At 40.2% G+C, this 25,065-nt stretch overlaps 5 protein-coding genes and 1 long non-coding RNA gene across 10 annotated transcripts in view; 1 reads left to right on the top strand and 5 right to left on the bottom strand.

Moving 5' to 3' along the window:
- Positions 1-8,891, bottom strand: part of LOC134227475 (microtubule-associated protein futsch) — a 39,912-nt gene extending 31,021 nt beyond the window's left edge. For 4 of the 5 annotated variants that reach the window (XM_062708997.1, XM_062708996.1, XM_062708995.1 and 1 more), the window contains exon 1: positions 8,690-8,891. The gene's annotated coding sequence lies outside the window, so the exon portion shown is untranslated. Of the gene's footprint in view, positions 1-7,583; positions 7,975-8,689 lie in introns of those variants that run through there. The other variant, XM_062708993.1, reaches the window with a different exon arrangement.
- A 3,850-nt stretch (positions 8,892-12,741) lies between these two features.
- LOC134227478 (uncharacterized) lies at positions 12,742-15,124 on the top strand. Its single transcript, XM_062709000.1, has 4 exons — positions 12,742-13,373; positions 13,906-14,034; positions 14,095-14,620; positions 14,680-15,124. Exons 1-4 carry the CDS (start codon positions 13,360-13,362, stop codon positions 15,043-15,045), a joined length of 1,035 nt encoding a protein of 344 aa, XP_062564984.1. The 5' UTR covers positions 12,742-13,359; the 3' UTR covers positions 15,046-15,124.
- Positions 15,125-15,270: 146 nt separating this feature from the next.
- LOC134227477 (GATOR complex protein NPRL3) lies at positions 15,271-18,341 on the bottom strand. Its single transcript, XM_062708998.1, has 3 exons — positions 17,997-18,341; positions 16,366-17,524; positions 15,271-16,304 (listed from the first exon to the last, which is right to left on the bottom strand). The coding sequence occupies exons 1-3, from the start codon at positions 18,193-18,195 to the stop codon at positions 15,806-15,808; spliced, it is 1,857 nt and encodes a 618-aa protein (XP_062564982.1). The 5' UTR covers positions 18,196-18,341; the 3' UTR covers positions 15,271-15,805.
- A 1,358-nt stretch (positions 18,342-19,699) lies between these two features.
- LOC134224456 (probable prefoldin subunit 6) lies at positions 19,700-20,477 on the bottom strand. Its single transcript, XM_062703811.1, has 3 exons — positions 20,271-20,477; positions 20,107-20,207; positions 19,700-20,038 (listed from the first exon to the last, which is right to left on the bottom strand). Exons 1-3 carry the CDS (start codon positions 20,341-20,343, stop codon positions 19,829-19,831), a joined length of 384 nt encoding a protein of 127 aa, XP_062559795.1. The 5' UTR covers positions 20,344-20,477; the 3' UTR covers positions 19,700-19,828.
- A 1,005-nt stretch (positions 20,478-21,482) lies between these two features.
- On the bottom strand, positions 21,483-23,087 carry LOC134223147 (uncharacterized protein K02A2.6-like). Its single transcript, XM_062702287.1, has one exon. It carries the CDS (start codon positions 23,085-23,087, stop codon positions 21,483-21,485), a length of 1,605 nt encoding a protein of 534 aa, XP_062558271.1.
- Positions 23,088-24,061: 974 nt separating this feature from the next.
- On the bottom strand, positions 24,062-24,829 carry LOC134224457 (uncharacterized). The gene is made up of 2 exons (XR_009982946.1): positions 24,656-24,829; positions 24,062-24,582 (listed from the first exon to the last, which is right to left on the bottom strand). It is a non-coding gene; the product is annotated as an uncharacterized LOC134224457 (long non-coding RNA).
- Between the last annotated feature and the right edge of the window lie 236 nt (positions 24,830-25,065).

Here is a 25,065-nt window from a genome sequence, read left to right on the forward strand (position 1 = left end):
AGGAAAAAGGTCAAGGAAAATTTGATCAAACTACCAAAGTAAATTCGATAGCTTAACATATTAAATGCTGAGCACTAGCATTAGCATTAGCATTGAGCAATTCGCAAATAATAGCATCACTTTCATCCGTTACCACAGATATTGATTTGGGACTAATCACTATCTCTTAGATGGAATCAAAGCACTCTCCAATAGTCTAGATTTGTCCTGGCCTCGTGCTTGCGATTGCTGAGGAAGGGGAAGGATGGTAAGTTGGACACCTACTTAAGAAAGATGCAGAGAACTCTACGACCTCTCATAGGTGACACAAGAGGCTTTGGAGTTAAAGTGTAAGGTTATAACAGTAGGAATCGTTTTGGTAGAACGTGAAACACAAAAAGAACTGTGATAGAAATACAAAGTAGGAAAGAGAACTCTAAGACCTCTCATAGGTGACACAAGAGGCTTTGGAGTTAAAGTGTAAGGTTATAACAGTAGGAATCGTTTTGGTAGAACGTGAAACACAAAAAGAACTATGATAGAATTACAGAAAGAGACGAGCCTGGAATTAAACCCACTACCTGCTTATAAGGCAGAAGCGGTAGCCACTAGACCACCGAGCTCGTCAACACATTAAATGCTGAGCACTGCGCACAAATGGTACTTCGTGTATCTGATGGCATCAAATAGACCCCATCGACTGGAGACTAGCCTCGTAGCCAACAAATCATATCCCTACTTTTTTTTTGTTCGGGGTGAACAACTACGTCCATTGCATTGAACCTTCAAAGGAATGCCCGTGTGCTTTGTTTAGAGTGCTTGTATTTGTACTCCAATGCTATTAAGAACACATTAAGTAGTCGTTTTTTCAGGTTTTTCTCAAATTTGATGTGAAGGCATTTTAGATTAAGGTACCACTATTTATACCCATCGAGAAATGGCGTGCACCGACTCTCAAAGACGCGTCTTTTATACAGTTTCGGCTTCAGAAAAAAAGTGAGATAATTTATATGTTCAAACAAGTTTGGCATTAAGAATTTTCACCTTTACACAGAGCTCATATCAGTCAGTGTTCAGCAGATCCACTAAACTCGTATCCGCTTTTTTCCTAATTGATGAGCACTCTGAAGCTTGGAGATTCATGTTGCCAGATTCAACACAAGCCTAAGGTTAAATGAGTTACGTTTTTATAATTTACTCGATCGACTCCATCTAAAAATGTGGAATAGGTGGATCATCTAAAAGCAATTTATAGTAGTTCTATACACATCCGACTATTACTCATAAGTATTAACAAGAATAGTAAGAATCAGAGCACAGTGTGGTATATCTTACTCCGTAACACACCACGAAAAAGTGTCTACTCAGCGTTACAGGACATCATCCCTACCTTATAAAATATCGAGTAGCCTTAGGGAAGATCAGGTAATCAACCCCGGTGGGAAACTTGGTCGTGTGCTGACAAAGAATGGAGGATATACTTCTCTCCGAAAGAGCAAATCTGATCGACGTCTGTCCATCATGGAGGTGCGGCATACGACATCGTCTGATCCTCATATTAGAGGAGGCTGATCATCGCCCGTGTGTGCGCAATGGACTCTAAGGAGGAGGTTTGGTGTCAGGCCCCATTGGTGTCAATTGGAGGTTTGGTGTCAAGTCAACAATATGCGAAGACCAAAGTGACGAAAAGGAAATAGCATTCCGAAGATCGATTCGCGAAAGTGCAAATCTCTAAACTTCACCGCGGACCCACGCATACTCTGTGGTGTGCCGAAGGACCACGGATTTGACATCGTAGCGCTGCAGGAATGGTGTTGAAAAGGATCAATGGTGTGAATATTTAAAGGTATTCATACCATCTACCGGAAGTACGGCAACACACACGAGCTGGAAACAGCTTTCATATTACTTTTTACTTATGGATCCTGTACACCTCCGGTGGTGCTAAGGGCCGACTTGAAATATCTCCATCCTGAGCGTGCCATGAGCCTCTGGGTCTGCCTCTGCTGCGATGTCCCGCTGGGATCCAGTCTAATGCTTGTTTACAGATTTCGTTTCCGCCCCTACGTAGATTGTGGCCGACCCAGCCCCACTTCCGATCCCGAATTTCTGTTGCTATCGGCCTCTGGTGACAACGACGATGGAGCTCGAGATCCAGTTGTGAGGCCACCAGGCCAGAATTATAAACCGCAGCAGGGCTGGTAGCGACCGATGCAGCTCAAAAAAGTGACTTTAGTGACCAAAACTGACGAAAAAAGGGACCAAATAGTGACTTTTAGTTGCAGAAAAAGTGACCAAATAGTGACTTTCAGTTTCAGTTGCAAGTTCGATGAGACGAAATTAAGCGTTTTTGGGTCGAATGAGAATCATCTTTCACTCACCACTCTTTTGCCTTAGAACGAACTCAGACTGTGAACCATTCCACCGATTCGTTCAACTTTTAGTTAAAATTTGACAGTTCGATGGTTATTTCTCGTGGTTAAAAATAACCCTGCTCCGGAGCATGGTTAGACTTGACAGTTCGATGGTTAAACTTTGTTCCCGAGAAAATTGGCGCCAAATCCATTTTGTTCCAAATAACTATCAATCTGTCAAATCGCAAATGGGTCGGCTTCGGGGAAATTTTTTAACTTCGATGAGAAAATAACCATCGAACTGGCAAATTTTAACTGAAAGTTAAACGAATCGATGAAATGGTTCACAGCCTCAGAAGAGAAATAAAAATCGTACACGCTAACTTTTATCTACTCTCTACTCAGTAAAATTGTATTGGCCTTCCTTTTAATCCCACGGAAATATTATATCAGATAAATATCAGTCAAAAACAGTATTCAAAACTATGAGTAGTCTTCCGAGAAAATCAAATTTTTACGCCACTGGAAGTGAGCGAAACATGGTTATCACTCATAAGACCTTTTCTTTTCTGAAAAATGATTTCTAGGCAAAAATCTGCGTGAAGGAGCATTCCCTTCACGTGAGAATCAGTGAAAATTAAGCTCACTGGATTAGCTGAATACATATTTAAGAAAGATGCACGATTTATCATAGGTGCCACGGAAGTTATTGGAATTTTCAGTGCAAAAAAAAAAACAGTATGAATCGTTTGGGTAGAAAACGGAACAAAATTATGAAGATCCAGTACAACGAGCCTGGGATTGAACGCTCAACCTCCTGCTTATACTGCAGGACTATGCTCTCTGAACTATTTAAATATTTTTTTCCGAAATACGCAGATTTCCCAACTTGCTATACGTATTCATGAACGATTTTTGCTATGGAATTCGATAGCGCATGCAATCTTCAAAATTGGGGAGACTTGATTCTCTCTCTATAACATCTACTCAATAAATATTTTTTTAGAGCAAACCCTTCATCACATCTGTCAAATCTACAAAAAATAGCCGCTTGAGAACAAATTTATATTTTCTTGAATTTGTTTGCCAAACTTCTCAAGTCTAAGAATCAAGTCTCCTCATATTGTGACAACAACTCAAAATCCAATTATCCTGAAATTGTGGTGGAATGTTGGCATTTTTATCAGTGAAGATCATTTAGCATATTGACGGCTTGTGCTGTGAAAAAATGATAGCATTTTGTCAATATTAGGGGAAGTTGTTCAAATTCAAAAACATCTTTAGGAGGGACAAACACAGTAAATAATAGAGTAAATAAGGTTGTCAATCCAAAAATAATTCGTCACATAACGATCATTTAGAGGATCTATAATAAAAGTACGCTCTAACAATACTGCTATAGTTCTCGGTAAAACAGCGGAGAATTAAGTCTCCCAAGAGGTCAAGTCTCCCAAGGAATCAAATCTTCCCACCTTCTCCTACTGTATAAAGTTTGAGCTTTAAAACAAAATCGGAATTGGCAGGTCTCCTGCTTGCATGACTGTATACCAATTTATAAATTGTGACGTGAAACACCTTCAGTTAGCTACTGGTGAAATGCCAGTAACAGCAGCGAGTTAAACGGCTTTCGAAGTTTCAGCGCGATCATTTTTTTAAGATCCGTAATTTTATTCCGCCATGATCAAAGCATCATCCGATAGGTACATAAAGTTTTATTTAAAAAAAATCTTAGTCAATAATTTCAAAATAGTTGAAAATAGTGACTTTTGCGAGAAAAAGTGACTTTAGTGACTTGAGCTCGAAAAAGGGACTTTTAGTGACTTGCCCGAAAAAAGTGACCAAGTCACTAAAAAGTGACCCGCTACCAGGCCTGCCGCAGGCATCTGTCGATGAACACCTGCAGCCGTTGAGTGTTCTCCGCTGATACATACCATGTTTCGCTAGCGTATAACAGCAAAGATTTCACGTTAAAGTTGAAAATTCGTATGTTGGTGCGTTCATTTATCTGTCTTTTTTCCAAATATTTCTTAAACTAGCAAAGGCAGCCCTTGCTCTCTTGATCCGTGCGCCTATGTCGATCTAGGTACCGCCGTCTGACGCCATTTGGCTACCAGTCCAAGATATTGGAAGCTTTCAACATTCTCCACTGGTTGCCCAGCTACTGTGAAACTGGAAGGGGTCACCGTGTTTACATCCAACGATTTGGTTTTGCTGACGTTGATTACTAAACCTGCTGAAGAGGAGCGCTCGGCAAGGTCGTTGAGCTTTCTCTGCATGTCAGAGCGCCGTTGAGCGAGGAGTGCAACGTCATCAGCCAATTCGTAGTCGTTTAGGTGCTCCATGGTTATAGGCTACCATAACAGCCCGCGGTTTGGTTCACGGTCAATCGCACCTACCAGAATCTCGTCGATTACGATGAGGAACAGTAACTGTGATAGAATACATCCTTGCCTCACACCAGATACGACCCGGATAGGGTCGGACAAGACCCCATTGTGAAGCACTCTACACGAGAAGGCCTAGTACTATGCCTCGATGAGGCCGATGATTTTCTTAGGAACCCCCTTGCGGCTCAGGGCGTCCCACATATTCTTGTGATTGAGACGGTCGAAAACATACCGCTCAACTACTCTCTCCTTCGTCGGCCAGAGAACGCTCGCTTGTCCCATCGACATGAGCGTTTTACTTCCTTCTCAAATTTTGCATGGGGTCATATTTTGGGGTAATGAAACTTGTGAGAAATGTCGTTTTTTGAAATTCGATGACAATTTTTCCCATACATTCCATTGGCACCCTAATAGACAGTAAACGTAAAACTGACAATATCACTGTGCTACAGAAATACAATCAACATCAGACCCGTGCTCGAAACAGTTTGGAAGTTGAGATAGCTGTCATAGAAGACACAGGACTGTGTTGACTTTGACAGATCGTACAGCACAGCATAGAAAGATAATTTTAAAATGGTTATAGTAAATTCTTGATGAAAAGTAATTATAATCTGGGGGGCCCTCCTTAGCCGTGCGGTAAGATGCGCGTCTACAAAGCAAGACCATGCTGAGGGTGGCTGGGTTCGATTCCCGGTGCCGGTCTAGATAATTTTCGGCTTGGAAATTGTCTCGACTTCCCTGGGCATAAAAGTATCATCGTGCTAGCCTCATAATAACTGTGGAAGTGCTTAATGAACGCTAAGCTGCGAGGCGGCAATGTCCCAGTGGGGGATGTAATGCCAACGAAGAAGAAGAATTATAATCTGATTAATGTATGATACGGGAAAGGTTCCGAACAGTTATGATAGATAGGGGAATGGTTCGGCATTTCATCCCATAGCTCCTATTTTCATCCCATCAAAAACAAAGCAATGAAAAGGAATTTGGATGGTTTCTTATTTTTGTGATTTTTTTCATCAGTGAGCACGCGTGTTAGCAAAAAGAAGCGACGAGATTGGTGCTGTATTTCTTTGTTTTGCGATGAGATAAATATATGTTCAGTGAGATGGAAAACGGATCAGTTCCCCTATACTTTTATATACTTTTTCCGTATCAATCAGATTTTAATTACAATTTGTCTAGAATTTATTATAAGCATTTTAAAACTATCTTCCTCAAGGAGCTAGATTTTTTTTAAAGATTATTAGTAAAGTCTAGCTCATTGTATCTTCCTATGCTGTACTGTAGGATCTGTCAAAGATAACACCGTCTTGTGGCTGCTTATTTTTACTTGGATTCGTCTATTGAGAATAGAGCCTGACATTAAAGTTCCTTGGAGTTAACTTGACAGGTTTTTGTTGTCAAAAATCTCGATCAAGTTGGAGCAAAAGATATTTTAGTTACAAGATAAAGATTGTCGCTGTCCGGAACATTTTCTGCTGGCAAGCATATGTCAATAGTGCTGTACATAGAGATGTCGTAAATTAATCAATTACTTCGATTCATCGATTAATCGTTATAATAATCGATTAATTTTGAATCGATCATTACCTAACGATTAATCGATTCAATAATCGAGAGAGATCGAGAGTAATCGATTTGTTACTAATCGATTAATCAGGATTTTACGACATCATAAGGATGTCGCAAATTAATTGATTACTTCGATTAATCGATTCATCGTTGTAATAATCGATTAATTTTGAATCGATTACTATCCAACGATCAATCGATTCAATAATCGACAGGAATCGATAGTAATCGATTAGTTACTAATCGATTATTCGGGATTTTACGACATCTCTAGCTGTACAATGCTCTGTTTTGTCAACAAATGGGCATGAGCAGGGCAGGGAGAAACTTCGAGCTACTTCAAGCTCTCATTGGACAGCACTAATGAATGAAAAATACATACGATTTGACAGTTCGATACCCAACATGTTTCGGACAGCATAACCTGGGAGCTGCGGATAGAATCAAAACGATTGTCAAATAATCTCCAAAGAAAGCTGTCAAAAAGTATCCATCACATCGAGAGAGTTTGTGAGCATTCTGAGCGCAGCCGAGAGAGTACACGTGTAAATCAACTCATACTAATTATAGTTCATTTCTAACAAAACTCAATTATTAAGTGTCATTTCAAACCTATCGAAGAATTTTAATAAGTGAACAGCATGATTTAATTTTACGATCGACACAATAATTTATGCAATGCAGTAAATCGACGAAATCTTTGAAAATATTTTTTAACAGATAAACATAATAATAATTCGATGTGAGAAAATCGTAGCGTGTACATTGAACACTGAGAGGAAATTTTCGGGTTTCAAGCAAAATATCTTGAAAATTAGAATTTATCGAGTCCGCAGCTCCCAGCATAACAAAGGGAATCGAAGCGACAATCTTTGTCTTGTAATTAAAAGTGCTGTCCAATGAGCAGCTCGAAGTAGCTCGAAGTTGTTCCCGTCCTGCTCGTTCTTTTTTGTCAACAAATGGGCATGAGCAGGACAAGGAGAAACTTCGAGCTACTTCAAGCTCTCATTGGACAGCACTAAAATATCTCTTGTTGGAGCCGTTGGAGTAACTTCAAGCACTTCTCAAGCTACTTCTTGCTCTACGGAGTCATTGGACAGCACTTATAAATGAAAACATCCAGATCACGGTTGAAGTCACCCGAATCTGGCATCACTGGTTGTTTTCAATGTATTTGTTTCATCGTCTGCTTGCGTGTAGAAATTTTTTTATATCAGCTAATGAAAAGCGACACGCACACAGTCATGCGACCTTAATAATTTTTACGACGGAAGATGGGAATACGTACCAAAGGAGGCACCAAAGTACAGTGGATTTGCAACAGCCAGAGCTAGAAAGAGGCGAAGCTCGGAGGGAAGAATTCGATAACGGCAATTAGACTCGCAATTTTTTGCCTTTGATTTTGCTTTGCTCATGCACCATTGATTGATGGCTCCCGTGCGAATAGAAAATGTCTGCCTTCGTGAAACTCTTCCAAAGCTGTGGTATCTCGATTAGTGTTTTCCTTTCTCTAATCTCACTTGCTCTTCTCCGTCCGACTGCTGCGATTGATTTGCGGCCATTCAAATTGTCATGGACTACTGCCACGAAAACAGTAAGCTCAACAAAAACTCAAACTCAGAATTTCAGTCTGTGAATCCGACTTGTTTTTGTTGCGTAATTGACAATTTCATCATCACTCTGCCTGCCAAGGGTTCACGGTCACTAACCAGTTCTCTTGCTGCAACTAACGAAATTTTCAACCAGCAGAATCACTTCCATAGGTTGGAAAAAAGTCCATCGTTTTCATGACACAATCTTCGAACACTTTTTTCTTCGTCTTCCGCGCACAGTTCTTCTTCCGTTTTCTTCATTTTTTGCTCCTTTTCTAGACGTTCCCGTTCCACTTAGCATTCTTCAGATCTTTTGCTATATATTAAACTTTCTCATCTGAAATAATTAAAAATATCCTCAGAAACTCGAAAACTCTTAACGTGGTCAATTTTTTCGAATGAAAACCATACAAATTTGACCATTTTCAACAGAAAATCCACAATTTTTCGCTCAATATTTCTCCATGAAAAATAACACAAACACCCATACTTGCGCACGGGAAGAGAATGAAAAAAGTCAGTGATGGCTTTTTTTTCACCAGCACTAATACGCTCGTACAAAACCGCGGCGGAGTACACCCAAAATACTAAAAGGAACTAAATCGATAGAAAACTACGAAACCTACTATTCCAAATATTGCACCGAAATAGCCAAAGTCTGATTATCGAATAATTTTCTACCGACTACTCAGCTACCCAACCAATCTGGGCAACTTTTCTTTCGACAACTCGGATTCCGAACACTGCCAAAGGAAAATAGGAGGGGAAGAAAAAAAACACAATCCCAGTACAGGCTACTTACGTTTTCTTCCTTTTGTCCGAAGGTCTGCGTTTTCTGCGGAAAAGGCCAATCTCACCACCGGAATTTCAACGTTCGCGCACTGGTGACCGGACAGCTAACACTTTGCTCCACTAGGAAGACATTTTCACGCACTAGTATCGCTGAAAAACGTCTGAAAATCTGCGATTCAAGTTCGAGTTTGGAGTTTTTCTTCCGATCGAGCTTCGAGTTACTTTTTTCCTTTTCTATGAATCTTGATTCGCTGTATAAACTCTACCAACCTTGGTTCATACCGTTTTCGTCACGTCCGGTTCAAGATATTTTCAAGCGAGCTGGCGGGCGGTAAAATCGATCAGACGAGGGGCTCTGTGAACAACAGATTTTTAATTAACTGCACGGAGCGAACAAAAGATATTTTAGTTACCAGATAAAGATTGTCGCTGTCGTCGCTGTCCGGAACATCTTTTGCTGGCGAGGATAGGGGAGCTAAATGTCAAAGAAGGAAATTTCATACGATTTGACAACTTGGTACCCAACTGTCGTGTTCGGAGGAGACGGCCTCACCCGAATCAGCCGTCTCCAGCTGCTGCTCGATCTGCAGCAGCTCGGAAGCATTATTGTCAGATTTTCTGGATATGATACACTGCGCGGCGTTTGTAATGTTCCCAAATGGGTACTTGCACAAAACTTCACGCGGCGAATGACTGTCGAAAGGTACGGCCGCGACAAACGATACACCGCAATGCTATTCATCCATAAGAATCAAGTAAACGGGGTGCAGAAAGCGAGGCGGTACCTTTCATGAAAGGTTCGCCGCGTGCAATTTTGAGAAAATCAGGCAATACTTCTTCCCGCGAAATACATCACAAAACTGAAGCTGACTCCGCTCATCTGTCACTCACACATCTGGCACTCGTGTCCAATGTATATGCCCTCTTATTCTGTTTATATTCATATTATCAATACCCGTCTCAATCCCTACACCAACATGTTCCGAACAGCAGAACAAAGGGAACCGAAGCGACAATCTTAATCTAGTAACTAAAATATCTTTTGAGCGAACCAACTACGCAATGTGCCGTCGAGTTTCCAAACCTGCACGTATAAAAAATAACCTTATATGTTATGGCAGAAAACCATTCGAAAATTACTCTTCATCATGCCACCTATACAATTATTTAAATAATCAAGCACACAAAACGGTGCTAAATTCCGCAAGCACCAACAATTTTTTTTTTCGCGCGCGTGTGGAAAAAAAAAACTATAAACATGTTTCATTTCATTATTGCGCAACTACTATCTGTCAAAGAAGATATGTTTTCGTCTGGGGAAATGACAGTGTAACAATTTTTAAATTGAAAAGATGAACTTTTAAATTTATACTGGAACCCGACGAAAAATAATTTTTCTCCAAAAGTAAAACTTTCGATTCTGAAAAAAACACTTTTATTTTCAAGAAAACTTGCTACTTTTTAAAAAGAAAGCTCAAAATATTTGTAAAAATAATGTTTGTTGTTTCTGTGTAATGAATAATACCATATCAAAAAGCTAATAATTTCCGAATGTGACTAATGCGATGTATAAGTTTTTTCTTATAAAAAAGTATTAGAAATATTAATAATAAACAACATTAAATTTTTTACGTGTGCATGGGCGCTGCGGATGTGGAGTCAAAATGATGGTCAAAAAATCTCCAACGCTTCTTCTTCGAATTCTTCTTCTTCTTTCCAACTGCAACATGGCCTGCTTTTCAATTGCAAGTCATTTAATTGCAACGCTTTTTAACTGCAATTCGAGTCAGCTCCTCAGATTTGAAATGTTTTTAATAGATAGAATTTTTAAAATACTGTTTTTTATTCAATTTCGAATTGTCAAATAGTTTTAATTTGCCTTGACATTTTTTGATTAAATAAGTGGCCGATCCACCGAATCCACCGTTAAAAATGCGAACAATGGTACATGTGTTGAGTGAGACGTCTGTTTCTCTGTGGTATCTACACAAGTAAGCAAAAGCTTCCTTAAAAGAACGTTTTCCGCTTAATCAGCTTGACTGTGCCGATTGAGCGAAAACGTACTTTTTTTTCTTCATTTATGTGTTGGAAAAACGTACTTTTAAAGGAAATTTTGGTTATTGTGGATTTATTTGACCAATGGATTCGAAGTTCGGTTCATTTGCCTATTTCAATCGTTCCTTCTCACAGCAAGGTTTGCCAAACTCAATAAATGTTTGGTAGATTGTCTTGTTTTTGCTCCTTGTCTATCAAAACAGATGTCAAAACATCGGAAAAAGAAAGAGAAGTCCGAGGAAACAACAAAACACCTGGCAGACTTGTCAGTTTTGACAGATTTTACTATGAAGACGGGTGTGAAGGTGAAAACGGCGATTTCAACGACCGTTCAAGGAGCGACTATTTCGAACGGTCGGGTCCAATAGGGAAATCCACGTACAATATGTGTTGGAAAAACGTACTTTTAAAGGAAATTTTGGTTATTGTGGATTTACTTGACCAATGGATTCGAAAAAAAGATATTTTAGTTACTAGATAAAGATTGTCGCTGTCGTCGCTGTCCGGAACATATTTTGCTGGCGAGGATAGGGGAGCTAAATGTCAAAGAAGGAAAATCCATACGATTTGACAGCTTGGTACCCAACATGTTCCGGACAGCAGAACAAAGGGAACCGAAGCGACAATCTTAATCTGGTAACTAAAATATCTTTTGCTTCGAAGGTCGGTTCACTTGCCTATTTCAAACGTTCCCTTTTCCAGTTGTGTTTTTTGCTCCTTATCTATCAAAACAGATGTCAAAACATCGGAAAAAGAAAGAGAAGTCCTAGGGAAACAGCAAAAACCACGTGGCAGACTTGTCAGTTTTGACAGATTTTACTATGAAGACGGGTGTGAAGGTGAAAACGGCGATTTCAACGACCGTTCAAGGAGCGACTATTTCGAACGGTCGGGTCCAATAGGGAAATCCACGTACAATACGTGGGCAATAACGAGTTCTACATCGCTCCTGTTTGATACAAACATAAAACACTCAAATATGTTGGAATATCAGGTGGATTCCATAACATATATTGTGAATCCGGAATAAATTTATACCGCTTTTTATACCGAAGTTGGATTTTTCTCCAGATACAGGCAACTTTCCCAACTTCGGAAGTAGTGCGCTGGATTCGCCTAAAAATGCGCTAAACAACGCATCAAATAGTTTGACAAATGAAACTTCGGAAGAAAGTTCGGTTCGGAAGTCTCGACTTCCGGATTCTAACTTGGTGCTACGCCGACAATATTATAAATTAGACTACTTCTGCTCGCATTGTAAAACAAATTGTTTATTCGACAAAACTTTTCGTACAATCTTTTTCATTACAATCGCAATACCTCTCAATCCGCAACGATAACAATGTTCATTTGGCTCAGATTCTGACATCTCTCAATGCTCGATTGGCTCAAGATGGTCCCTTTCGCATATCTCTGAATGTATAGACGAATCCAAGTAAAAATAAGAAGAAGACACACGACGGTGTTAACTTTGACAGATCCTACAGCGCAGCATAGGGAGATCATTTTAAAATGCTTATAATAAATTCTAGACAAATTGTAATTAAAATCTGATTGATGTATGATACGGAAAAAGTTCCGAACTGTATGATAGATACATTTTTGGAAAATATTAAAAAAATTGAGATAAGCTTCTAGATATGTAATTCAGAACTTTTTCCGTACCGTACATCAATCAGATTTTAATTACAATTTGTCTATAATTTATTATAAGCATTTTAAAATGATCTTCCTATGCTACGATGTAGGATCTGTCAAAGTTAACACCGTCGTGTGTCTTCTTCTTATTTTTACTTGGATTCGTCTATAGGCAAATCCAGTCAGACTTTGAAATGTTATTTAAAAACGTGTAAAATTTTATTTTTGCGTTGTTGTCTGTGTCGTTTTTCTTTCAGTGGATTTTGTTTCTTACCGCCGAATACAATATGCGGCGAAATAGGCCGAACCCATACCCATTCTCTGATCGATCGACGCTGTCTTGAAAACTATATTTTCTTGAATACCAAGACAAAAAATGGCCGATATGAAATCAAAATAAAATGTTTTTAATTAAATTTTATTTACAATACTAATAGTTTCCGCAATAATAGTGAAATCCTAATTTTCAAAAAATATTTATGTGGTGATCGTGAGGCAGTGTTTATAGACATCATTACCATTGAACTTTGTTAAAAATATTAGAAGTTTGAAGAAAATACTTGGCTTTGTTTATGAATAAAGTAGAGAGATGTGCAACTGAGGTCGAAAAGGATTATGGTCGAAATAGTTGTCAAACATCGAGGGGCATCTCAAATGGCGAGCGCGAGTCCAACAGCTGTCATACTGATGTTTGGAAATCGCCAGAATCCGGAATCGCAGTTTTGTCAATTTCGGCAGTCGGTACCGTGTGTGCAGCTGTAAAGTTACCCTTTCTCGTTTTGCGGGATCGAATCAGTTCGGTTGCATGCATCCGTCGCGTTCGTTCATTTCTAGAGGCGTAGTGGTTTTCGGTTGGTCACGGTTGTGCTCCTCTTCGGAAGAGATAAGGAGACAAAGTTTAGCTTGCTTCAGCGAGTGATTAGAAGCCACAACCCCACGGCCGAAAACAAACTCCGGAAGCTTCCGTAGGGAGATTATACGACTAGAATGACAAAGTTACGGTAAGTTTTATCTCATGTTCTCGGATCTATCGGAATCTTGTTTCATAACCCCAGTTTGTTGATGTGGATGTGTAGTTCAATGAGAATATTTACATGAGTGTCAGGGTGTCCTAAAAATTGAGGAATTAACCTTCCTTTTATTGGATTCCGTTGGAATTATTTCAAAGAATCCTCTGGAATGCAATGCTCGACTATTTCATCCTTATTCTTTGAGGCTTGGTAAGTTTTCTATCGCCTTTGAAACTATTCGATTATACGTTCACTCAAAACATTTTGACGAACGATGTCCGTAATCGTTCTTTAAACTTTTCCAACATCGTCCTTTCTTTCGATCGAGCCCACCCTAACTTGTATTGTTACGAGTTGAATATACTTTAGTTGCTACCGACTTGCGAATATTGCTGAGGAAGGAAGCTGATAAGTGGTTGAGTGGGTCAAAAGATCATTCTGATTTAGGATTAAGCAAACATTGTTCGCGGCCTTGGATGATTACATTTTTCATTGTTCTGTTTCTGTTCATGCTAACTTTCAGGGACGGACTCTTGTTAGGATGTGGCAACCCGTTGCTGGATATATCGGCAGCTGTGGATGAACAATTTCTTGCCAAGTACGAAATGTTGCCAAACAATGCCATCCTCGCGGAAGAGAAGCACATGCCAATGTAATTATATATGATGGATTAGTCCCATAAATGTCATTTAATGATCGTTAATCATTGCAGTTATAATGAGCTGATTGATAAATTCAACGCCGATTTCATTGCTGGTGGTAGCGTTCAGAATTCATTCCGTGTAGCTCAATGGGTGCTACAGCGACCGAAGGTGGCAGTTTTCTTCGGATGTGTGGGGCAGGACAAGTACTCGGACATTCTTGCGGAGAAAGCCACAAACGATGGAGTGAATGTTCAGTACCAATTCTGCAAAGACACTCCTACGGGAACCTGCGCTGTGTTGATTACCGGAACGCAGCGAAGTTTGTGCGCCAATCTGGCCGCGGCCAACAGCTTCACAGTTGATCATCTTAAAATTAAAGAAAACGAAAAATATTTGCAAAATGCAGAATATTTCTACATTTCTGGATTCTTCTTGACCGTTAGTGTGGAAAGCATTCTGACTGTGGCCAAGCAGGCGCTCGCTACGAATCGGTTGTTTATGATGAATTTGAGTGCACCATTCATTCCCCAGTTTTTCAAAGACAATTTAGATCAAGTTTTGCCATATATTGATATTCTGTTCGGTAACGAAACCGTAAGTTGTAAAGCCGTCCCCAATATACCCAATTTAATTTATTTTATTTTTTCTTCCAGGAAGCTCTCGCCTTCGCCGAGGCACAAAAATTTGGCACTACAGATCTGAAAGAAATCGGTTTGAAAATTTCCGCATTACCAAAGCAAAACGAATCACGGAAGCGTATTGCGATTATTACGCAAGGTAGCGATCCCGTGCTGCTAATCCAAGATGGTACAATTACTGAATTCCCCGTGGAAAAGCTCGCCACGAGTCAAATTGTGGACACCAACGGTGCCGGGGATGCCTTCGTTGGCGGTTTTCTAGCCCAGTTGGTGCAGGAACAAAGCTACGACATCTGCATCAAGTGCGGTATCTGGGCCGCACGGAAAATTATCCAAAGATCTGGCTGTACCTTCGAGGGAGTGCCCGATTTCAAGCCATAAACATGTGCAACTTGTTACGAACGCTTTTGTTTTGGAGGATTTTCTCTACGTCGAATAAATTTCTATTGTTGCTACCTTAGGACTGTTGATTTCGAGGCTTCACAGCACGGAAATAATCGAATGCCATTAGTGTTTTCTAAGTTTACGAGGAGTCAAGGCACAAACCTTTTGCAGTGCACAGTAGAAGTGTAAAAGTAGAATTGGCAGCTTCTTTGAAGATAACGAATACGCTGGATGTACCGAAATCGTCCCAAAAAACGGCTCGAAATGTGAAAGAAAGATTGCCTATTAACTAGTCCATTTCATAAAGGTAGGTGTATAATATAAATATGTCTATCGAACGCATTGAAGACCCGAGATTCATAAACACGTTTTTACAGAAAGATTTAAAAAATACTTACATATCAGTTATGACTATTGCTAACGAATTGCTATGAACTGGGCTCCTAGAAGAGGTGTTCCAAAGCGCAATAGGCTGTCGAGAACATTATAGTCTATGCTATATATTTTAGAGCAGAGCGTCGAATATGAAGTATATTTTTGATTCTGTAATTACTGAATCCCATCTTCATTGGCGAAGAAAAAGGTGGGGCACCATGTGATACATTTCCTATTCTCGAAGGCGAGCTTTCGTCAACTGCTTCCCTACCAACTAATAAATAATTGGTGTCGCTAGCCCATCTCCTAGATCTTGTTTCTCTACTTTTTCGAAACAAACTTTTTTGCCGTATAATCTCTTTATTAACAGTAGTTGACCACACTACTGGGGCACAGTGTACAAACTGGCAATGGCCGGATCCTCCGTTTCGTAGATTATCAGTATGTCTCTAAACTTGTCCACCAACTGGAGCAGCTGCGACCGCCGGAGATTTTCAAAGTACATAATCTCTTCGAGGTGATGTTCGCCCTTGAAGTATCCTGCCTGCCAGAGACGCACCATCAACGAGAGATCTTCCGGATTAGAGGTGGCCGGAATTTTCAATATTGCTTTCCGTTCACACTCCGAAAAGGGTGACAGCAAACTCTTGATTTTGTCGTCGTCGTCCATCGAGGCTATGCTTTCGTCATTGTCCGTGCTGGATGCAGTCTGTCCGACGCTTGAATGGCTGATGTTGGACCGGTGACTCGCTGACGAGGGACGCGTCTGCGACGTTGCCAGCGTTAAACTATCCGGAAACAAATCTTCCGATAGGGAATGTTTACGATTTGCCGGAACGGCAAGCGGTTGACTAGATGTAGCCGGAAGCGAACAGCATCCACTGAAATGGAAATAGTTGTTTGATTGAATTGTATGAAAATTCCCGCAATATTGCAACTTACATATTATTGAGGATCTGCCGCCTTCCGTCAGTAGTTTCTTTCAAAACGTCCATATGATTCCCGTTCTCAATTATGCCGCAATCATCCTCATCATACGACGCAATAAACTGAACATAGGTGTGCAGCTGCATCAGTAAATGATGCTGCAGCATCCACAGCACCATTTGCGCCAACCTTCCTTGACGAGCCGGATGCTGCAGTGGCGTCGTCAGATGGCCGATTGAGGTGGGTAACGAAAAGTCGCTAATGACCTCGAATAGGCCCATGCCCGGAAACTTTGTAGAGAACTTTTCTGCAAGATTTGAGTGGATGTTCAGCTGAGCGTCCGGTGCTATCACGTACACGTTTGTCTCGCAAAGAGGATAGATGATAGTGGCCTTGGCCCAGTAAACCAAATGACCTACCAACTGATAAACGTGGTCGATCATCAAATCGGCATCCGATGCCATATTTTGCAGGCTTTTCAGAGGATTATATGCCTCAATCAACTGCAGAAGCATACGCGCACCAGAAGGAGGAACACAGTCCAACAATTCGGAAGGATCCACCAGCAGTAGCATACCATGGTAAGGTTTCAGGGCATGCAAACAACGATCAATGGTTTCCGGTTCGATCACCACTCCTTTTTTGTGGAACTGATGTGCCTTTTGTGGCAAACAGAAACTCAGCGTAACCGACTGATTCATCGTCACATTCAACAGTCCGGTCGTGCTCAGATCTTGGTAGATAGTCTTGATGAACTGCGCTAAGGTACTATCCTTTAAAATTGTATCGAAAACACTTGCGCATGGTGCACTTGTAGCGTGGTCGTGTTCTTGTGCTGCGGCAGCCACTTCATCCATACAACCAACCATCATCTTCATTTCATTTAAAAGATATCCCGCTCGCTTCTCCTCGTACAACAAAGCCACGCCTATCCTCTTGCTCAGCTCATAGTAGCACTTAACGATGGAATAACTGGCTTGAGCGTGCAATGCGAAAACTACATTGATCCGGAAGTAGGAAGAACTTTTCTGATCCTCACCATCAAGCTTCACCAGCGTCGGGTGGGACACAAACCGCACGTCGTTTACTTTGAGTTCAAATTTTTGATTGCACAATTCAGATTTGACGGCAAACAACGTGGCAAGAACATCATCCGATATCCCGTAGAGTTGGTCTGAAAAAAAAAACATCCATGATTACAAAGTATCGTAAATCAGAGACAAAATAGTCATGTAATGTGGCGAGGTCCTTCGAGAGAGTTCATAGAATGCGAACGCGCAATTTGATTAAGTTTTCTTTTAGTAATCTGAAAATCGATTTATTGAACTTGCACTAAACAATCTAATGGATTAATCGATTATTATTTTTTGATTTAGGTACTAGTCCGATTTGCTTTTTCGACATCAACTTCTATACAAACATCATTCTGCTGGTGTTTCGCATGGACATGATCTAGGTTGCATGTATGTGTCAATTTACGTGATCTCGTGGTTATTAAATTTTAAACCGCTGATCAATTTGATTCTGATTTACCGTGAATATATCTTGAATTGCTTCAATCAACAAAAATCGCCGTCTATGCCTAATTCATGCCATGAATCGAAAATGGACACCTGACAGCAAAATAGCTTATTACTAATTATTACCGAAACAGATGTTCGACACTGTCGGGTGTGTATTCTGGAGAATGTCATCCGCGTTGCTTACGATCGAGTAGGGCGTTTTCCGGACCGGAGTCACACTAGTCTGAAACTGCTGAAGCACATTGTATGGATACCGAAACAACAGGCGGTCCCCTTTGCTGTCCGATTTCACCAAAATTATGCTGAGAGGATTAACTTCCATCGATGTTCATCGAGTGGAGCGAAAGTTTAGGAATATTTTCGTTACTGGCACAATTCGAAGCACTGATCAGCCACTGAAACGCGTTTCCAGATTGTAAAAAGTTGTAAACAAAAGGGGCTTATCAATCAGCTGATAAAATGACAAACTGCATAGTACACGGTTGAAGAAATCTGTACAGAATGAAAGAATAAAAATCCTAATTTAAGTTTTGGCTCTCATCACGAGAAAAAATTTCGATGGAATTGGTAATGAGGTAAGATCTTCAATTCTCAGTGCCGAAATTCCTTCTGAAAACAAAATTCATGAACATAAAAAATAACACAGTGACAATTATTGCAGAATTTGTCATCAATTGATATTGCACATCGATGAACGCAAGGTAACAACCACAAGCCTGAACTTGTAATTACCAAAAAAATCATAATCTGAGAAGCAGCCATGATAGTTATTAATTATTGTTTGAATAGTTTCGTTCTTGCTTGTTTGCTATTGTGAAATATACTTTTTCGCTCAGCTGACTAAAATAAGTTTAGAATGGATCATCAGCACCCTCGCAAATGGATCTTATCACAAGACATTTTTCATGGAGTATATAGGAGTATATTACCCCGAATCCGTTCATTATCGCTACAATTTGTATAAGAAAAAAAAAACGTTCATCTCACGATATCACAAACCGTAAGTGTACACAGACATGGTAAGTGATTATTTATCTATCTCTCTGGATTCAATCCCTGCACGCACAGTGAACGTGGTTAGCTAAGCGCAGCAAGACAATGTATCATAAACATTAAAACAATTTTTTTTAAAATAAATTTGATTATTGGATAAGTTTTTAAAATGTTCTCAATTTTATAAAAATCAGTTCCTGTATTTTTGGCAACCCTGGATGGGTGTTCGAGTTTTTCCATACAAAATTCATGCAATATGGTTAAGATAAAAGACAGATCAAGTCCTATACGGTTTGGTGCCACCATGGGATCGATCACCGATGAACTTTAGGAATTTATCTGAACTAACAGAGTTGCTGCTTAAGGTTTTATCAATACCCTGAATAGGATTCATTAAATGAATGATCGCGTGATTTTTGAAAACGTCGTAAGTCCAAATGAGAGACTCTTTCATTACGCTCTCTTCTGCTTATATCAAGGCTTGTTTAACATTTGTTGCAATATTTTCACCTCAGCAAACTAGACAAAGCTATTTTCTTCAGATCGGTACTGGAAAATCCAATGTCAATCTTAGTATGGCTTTGTAATAATCGAAAGAGAAAGTAAACAAAGAGAGCCTCTCTTTTGGACTTACGACGTTTTCAAAAATCACGCGAGATTTGAACAATAATTCAAGACAACTAGTATGAAGACTGAAGACATGAATCGTAGGATTTTTTTCGTGGTCATCTGCTCTATTGTTCTAAAGTGATAAGAACGAGATTTATTTGCACTCGCAACGATAGATATCAATGACAATAAGCGTTCTGAGATTAATCAAGCAAAGCATTGAGTTTACTGCTTCGATACAATATTAGTGTATTACCATTACTTAGTTACAAATGGATCGATAATAATTTATCCTAATAGTAATAGGTTTATAAGCGAAACGATATTAAAAGCGCATTCCGGGGCGTGTGTCCTCAAGGCTTCGTTAGCGCAATCTGGCTTTGATACTGGCGCTGTAGCTTCTGCAAGTTTGCCCGATACTTGTCTTGCTTCTGCTCCAGGCTGGCGATGTTTTCCGTGCATTTTTTCAGCTCCTTATTAATGTACTCAATACGTTTTGCCACATTCTGCTTGCTTTCTTCCAGCTCTTGCTTCACCAGAACTGGCCCGTACAGTTTGTACACCTACGACAAACCAAGAGCACACATGTTAGGAACTTAGAACTAAAATACAGAGTCAACTAATCGATTACTGTGTTGGTGGGCTTCAACAGCTGCAGTTCTTCTAAAACGTTCTTATTTTCATTGTATTGCCCATCCAGGAGTTGTTGTTGCTGAACAAGTTTGTTGAATTCTGTAAATGGGCAAAACTTGGTTACCTACAACATGCGACAGGAAGGTTTTGATAACTGCTTACCTTTCTGGGCATCTTTGTAGTTTTTCAACTCGGATTCCAATTTGCGCTGTAGAACGATAGTTTCTTTATCCATTTTGTCTGCTTGTAGGATAAAACACAATCTTTTGTAGCACGAAAAACGAAAAAACGAACTGGAAGTTCCTATGGAGATGACCGCAATTCGAAATCCAATGGCTCATCTCATGCATGCATGCAAGAAAAATTGAAAATAATGTTTGACGTATGGTCCAGTTTCACTGTGTTCCTTAGTTTGACGTCTTCGGCTCGACGATCGTTCGGCGCTTCCCACCCGGGTCTGTTCACAGCACTATGGGCTCATTCACAAATTACATAACGCTTTAGGAGGGGGTGTGCTAGAGCAGGGTTGTTACGACTACGAGGATTTACATAACGATTTAGGGTGAAATGCCCAATAGTGGACCCCCTAGTAGCGGAATTTTGCTCTTCCTGTCATAAGAAGTAGACATTTTTAACATCTTAATTCTGCTTGATATCTAAAAACAAGCTGCATCTCCTCTTCACGATACATGTATAAAACACCCAAATACACGACGTTATTCATTGAAAATAACATTTTAAAGTCTAACTGAATTCGCCCTATAGTAGGGTAAAGTGCCCAATAGTGGACCCCAACCAATAGTGGACCCTGGGTGGTGCGGATAGAGCCGCTTTTCTGCTCTCAAGCAAGTAGAGGGATATTTTGAAATCAATCCCATAAGCAAAATTATTTTGCAGTTACTTGCCTGTCAAACATTTCCCGCTCTACGAATTTCTCTTTCCATGCTGCATGAGGTCGCACAAACGCGAAAGACTCTACATGACTTTACGATGGTTCGCATACATTTCTGGCCCAATCAGCTGTTGAATCTCGTGAAATATCGTAACGAGTGCTTTTTAATTGCATTCCTTCTAATTTAACACTCGAAATATAATGTGAAAATATTTGTTACAAAGAATACAAAACTCAAACTAAGTTTATTTTATTTTTTCCCAAATAAAAACAATACTTCTCAATAAAGGATCTGAAACGAACATATCCACAATCTTCAATGTTTGGCTCCAGCTCGATAGAAAAGTTTGGCTGCAGTTTGACAGCCAGATCGATTCTATTCGCATCACCCAGGTGGACCCTCCAGTCATTTTTGCATTAATACTGCGCACAATGTCAATATTTTGCTATGAAATTCTATCGGGCGAACCTACCTTACAGTTCTATGATTTGATTACATGCGGTATTCCCTGTAGGATCTGAGATATCTCTCTTTGAAAGATTGCAGGTGCAGAAGCGACTCCATACATCAACCTAGTCGGTTGAAACAGACCCAAGTGTGTGTTCAAAGTCAGCATAGGTTGGTCCTCCGGCTGGACAGACATCTGCAGGTACGCTTGAGACAAGTCCAGTTTGGTAAATTTTTGTCCTCCTGCCATGTTGGAAAACATTTCATTGATGGTTGGTAACGGATGTTCATCGATCAGCAAACTCTTGTTAACTGTGAGCTTATAGTCACCGCACAAACGAATTTTTCCACCAGATTTCATAACTGGAACGACCGGTGTACCCCACTCACTTCGATCAACTTTCACCAGAACACCACTTTCAACCAACGTATTGATTTCCTTCTCTACAGCATCGCGAATTGAAAATGGTAGTGAGCGGGCTTTCAGAAACACTGGTTTCGAATCTGCTTTTAGATGCAACGCGGCTTGAATGCCCTCGATCTTACCGATCGAGTCGTCAAAAACGGAGGAAAACTCTTCTATCAGCCCTTTGACTGCTGACGGAAGAGGAGAATGTAAAGTAATTTTGTCAACAGAGCCTAACAGAACCCCCAGAATATCATTCCAGTCCAAGCTTAAAGCTCGCATCCATTCGCGTCCTAGCAACGGATGTCGTCTTCCCTCTACTACGAACAAACGCAAATGATTAGCTTTGTCCTCGTACAGTACTTCTGTCTCGATAACACCATGGACTCCTATTTTGTTTCCACAATAACTTCGTAGCTCAATGTCCGTCGGTTGTAATGACAGATTGCTCAAATATTTGTCTTTGTCAGTACTGCTGATCAACGATACTGGTGATCCACTGTCCACCTCAAACTTAATTATTGAACCTCCCACTTTAACCTTGAGGAAAATTTTCGACAAATCATTGAACCTGTTTTCCACTTTACATACATCAAGAACGTAAACTCGATCTTCATCTGAGCCTTCCGCTCCTGACCCATCACTGTCTTCTACAAAGTTTGTTGAATGTTTCTTTGAGCGGTTCTTGTTTACATCGAGCTGTCGGTATTTAGCATTGGAGCTGAGGCACACCCGTTTTAAGTGCCCTTTTTTCTTGCATAGGCCGCAAATTTTATTTTTGTGCTCACACTTGTCAGCCAAGTGTGCCTCACTTCCGCAACGGAAACACATACACTTATTAGTAGGGTTAGTTACCTTAGTGGCTGGGGGTGTTGCTACGTCCCTTCCTGGTTTTCTCTTATCTACCAAGCTGACTTCCTGCAACCGTCGGTTCAGCACTTCTGCTCCTTCCCCAGACGCCTCCATGGAAAGCGCGATCTGCTTGGCCTTCTCAAAGGTTAAGCCCTTCTCTTCTATCAATCGGGTTCGGATTCGCTGATTCCGTAGGCCAAACACAAGCTGATTTCGCAATCCATTTTGCAGATAGTCTCCAAAACCACAATATTTCGCATCTCGTTGAAGGGACGTTATGTACTCCGTCACGGTTTCACCTTCTCGCTGCATCCGTTGGCGAAATTTCCTCAGCTTCATCATTTCCAACGGTTCCGGATCGAAATACTGTTCCAGCAACATAACTATCTCGGCATACGTCTTATTTTCAGGCTCATCAGGTTTCAGATGATCGCAAAGTACGTTTTAGGTCTCAATTCCCATAAAGTGAAGCAGCATACTCTTCCTCTTTGACCTTGCAATGCCGAAAATTTCCAACGCTCGTTAAAATTGTTTCACCCAGCGATTTGTTTTTGTCAAATGGCTCGATCGCAAATGTAAAAGGCAAAGCCGGTACCATAGCAGCAGCAACTGTACTTCCAGCCGAGCTTCCAGCGGCTCCGTGTGCATTATCCTCAACGGATATTTTCTTACCGCACCGCACCGAATACACGAACACAGCAGTAACACGTACGTAGTAGTGTACGTTAACACTTTTCGCCACCGGAAAAGAGCAATGTCATCCAACGACTATAACGAATGAGTTGGTGTTTGTGCATTCACACTGAGCCCCAATGCGGAATACAACTTGTCCGGATCTTTCTCGTCCAAACAATTCCCGTCACCGAGGGAGCTCCGCCACGCGCGATTACTAATCCGCTCGTCGCCAACTGTCATAAACGTAGGGATTGGCCGAATCACGAGTGAAATAAAACGTCGACTTGTCTCTACTAATTCACAACAAGGAATGATGTTTATTATTCTTTCTTGACAGTTAATGACATAGGTAAGGGTCATACACTGAAAGAAGCGGCATGGTAATGCCAACAATATCAAAGGTGAAAATAAAAACATTTTACCACTTAATTTTGGTAGAACGCAGAAGGTATTTGAATCTACTATAAAGTGCGGTAAATTTTACTATGCCTCATTGAGCATAGAAATGTGACAGATTTAACCATGTTCTTGCCGTTGCTACTATGCATGGATGAACTTGAAATATAGTAAATTTTACTACGCAGCGTGGTTTCCGTCACTCTATTGTCATGGTAGCATGGCATTGCCTGGAGCATTTTTTTTATTGTGATTTTGTCAAAAAAAATAAATACGCATTCACCTAAAATAAACCATTTTATTTTCAACAAATTTTCTGCAGCTTACCATAATTTAATGCAAAATAGGTGTTCAAATTTTTGACAATAATTGAATATGAACGACAGCAGCACTATCAGAATTTAATGATTTACCAAGCATTCTGGCGAGTTTTTGCTAGCAGTAGAGACGTATCAAACCTTTATGGTACCACTCGGAGTTTCCAGTTAGTTCATTCTTTACAGGGCCCTGCCGCTTCCATCAATATTCTGCTGTGTGAATGAAAACATTTGATTCTTCCATACTGACGAAAATACCGAAATTGTCAATTCAATAGTCAGCTTAAATCCATGACCATCATAACTCGCATCATAATTACCAAAATATGACGAATGTTTGCTAGCTAACTCCAGAAAAGCTGAATGTTTTAATAGTGCTGCTGCCGTTCATATTCCGATTGTCGCAGATACAATTCTCCATTAGAAACGTAACACGGAAGCGGCGAGGGAAGGGCATGCCGAGCAGAAGCCATCTTCGTTTTGTTTTTCTGGAAATGAGAAGAATTTTATCAATTAGGTATGCCTCTTTCAAAAGCGAAATGTTCTTATCAATATACATACCTATATTATTGGTCCAAAACGCTAATTTATATAATTTATAAATAAATAAAGCGAGATCCGAATGAAAAATTGCGTAAAACTGCTTGTTGTTTTCGTTCATCAGCGTTCGACGGCACCCACGGTGGTAGACGATAGGCTACGGTTGAATTTACCATGGGAGTCAGTAGTACAAGATTGTCAATGCATATAGTAGCGTGGACAATAATGTGGTAACTCATAAAAATATTAAGGTTATGCGTACTATTATCGTGCATGGTAAACTTCAACATGACTGTGTGTTTGTTGCTACTACCGTGGACCCCCGATAATTTGAACGGTACCTCATTTAAATTAACGGGGTTCATTTTTAATTTGAATTTCTGGTTACTCTATGAGCATCAGAAAAACTGGTTTCTGGCTGCTCTCTTTGC

The sequence above is a fragment of the Armigeres subalbatus genome, chromosome 3 (assembly GCF_024139115.2).
Source record: "Armigeres subalbatus isolate Guangzhou_Male chromosome 3, GZ_Asu_2, whole genome shotgun sequence".
Taxonomy (NCBI): Eukaryota; Metazoa; Arthropoda; class Insecta; order Diptera; family Culicidae; genus Armigeres; species Armigeres subalbatus.

Excerpts from the sequence above, each read along its gene's own strand:
- LOC134227478 (XM_062709000.1), top strand. Across the intron at positions 14,035-14,094 it reads GAAGAGAAGCACATGCCAAT|TTATAATGAGCTGATTGATA; the intron begins GTAATTATATAT and ends TAATCATTGCAG. Across the intron at positions 14,621-14,679 it reads TTCTGTTCGGTAACGAAACC|GAAGCTCTCGCCTTCGCCGA; the intron begins GTAAGTTGTAAA and ends TTTTTCTTCCAG.
- LOC134227477 (XM_062708998.1), bottom strand. The coding sequence starts at position 18,195 with ATGGAAGTTAATCCTCTCAGCATAATTTTGGTGAAATCGGACAGCAAA. Across the intron at positions 17,525-17,996 it reads AGTGTCGAACATCTGTTTCG|ACCAACTCTACGGGATATCG; the intron begins GTAATAATTAGT and ends TTTTTTTTTCAG. Across the intron at positions 16,305-16,365 it reads CGGCAGATCCTCAATAATAT|TGGATGCTGTTCGCTTCCGG; the intron begins GTAAGTTGCAAT and ends TTTCCATTTCAG.
- LOC134224456 (XM_062703811.1), bottom strand. The coding sequence starts at position 20,343 with ATGGATAAAGAAACTATCGTTCTACAGCGCAAATTGGAATCCGAGTTG. Across the intron at positions 20,208-20,270 it reads CTACAAAGATGCCCAGAAAG|AATTCAACAAACTTGTTCAG; the intron begins GTAAGCAGTTAT and ends GCCCATTTACAG. Across the intron at positions 20,039-20,106 it reads TGTTGAAGCCCACCAACACA|GTGTACAAACTGTACGGGCC; the intron begins GTAATCGATTAG and ends GGTTTGTCGTAG.
- LOC134223147 (XM_062702287.1), bottom strand. The coding sequence starts at position 23,087 with ATGTTGCTGGAACAGTATTTCGATCCGGAACCGTTGGAAATGATGAAG.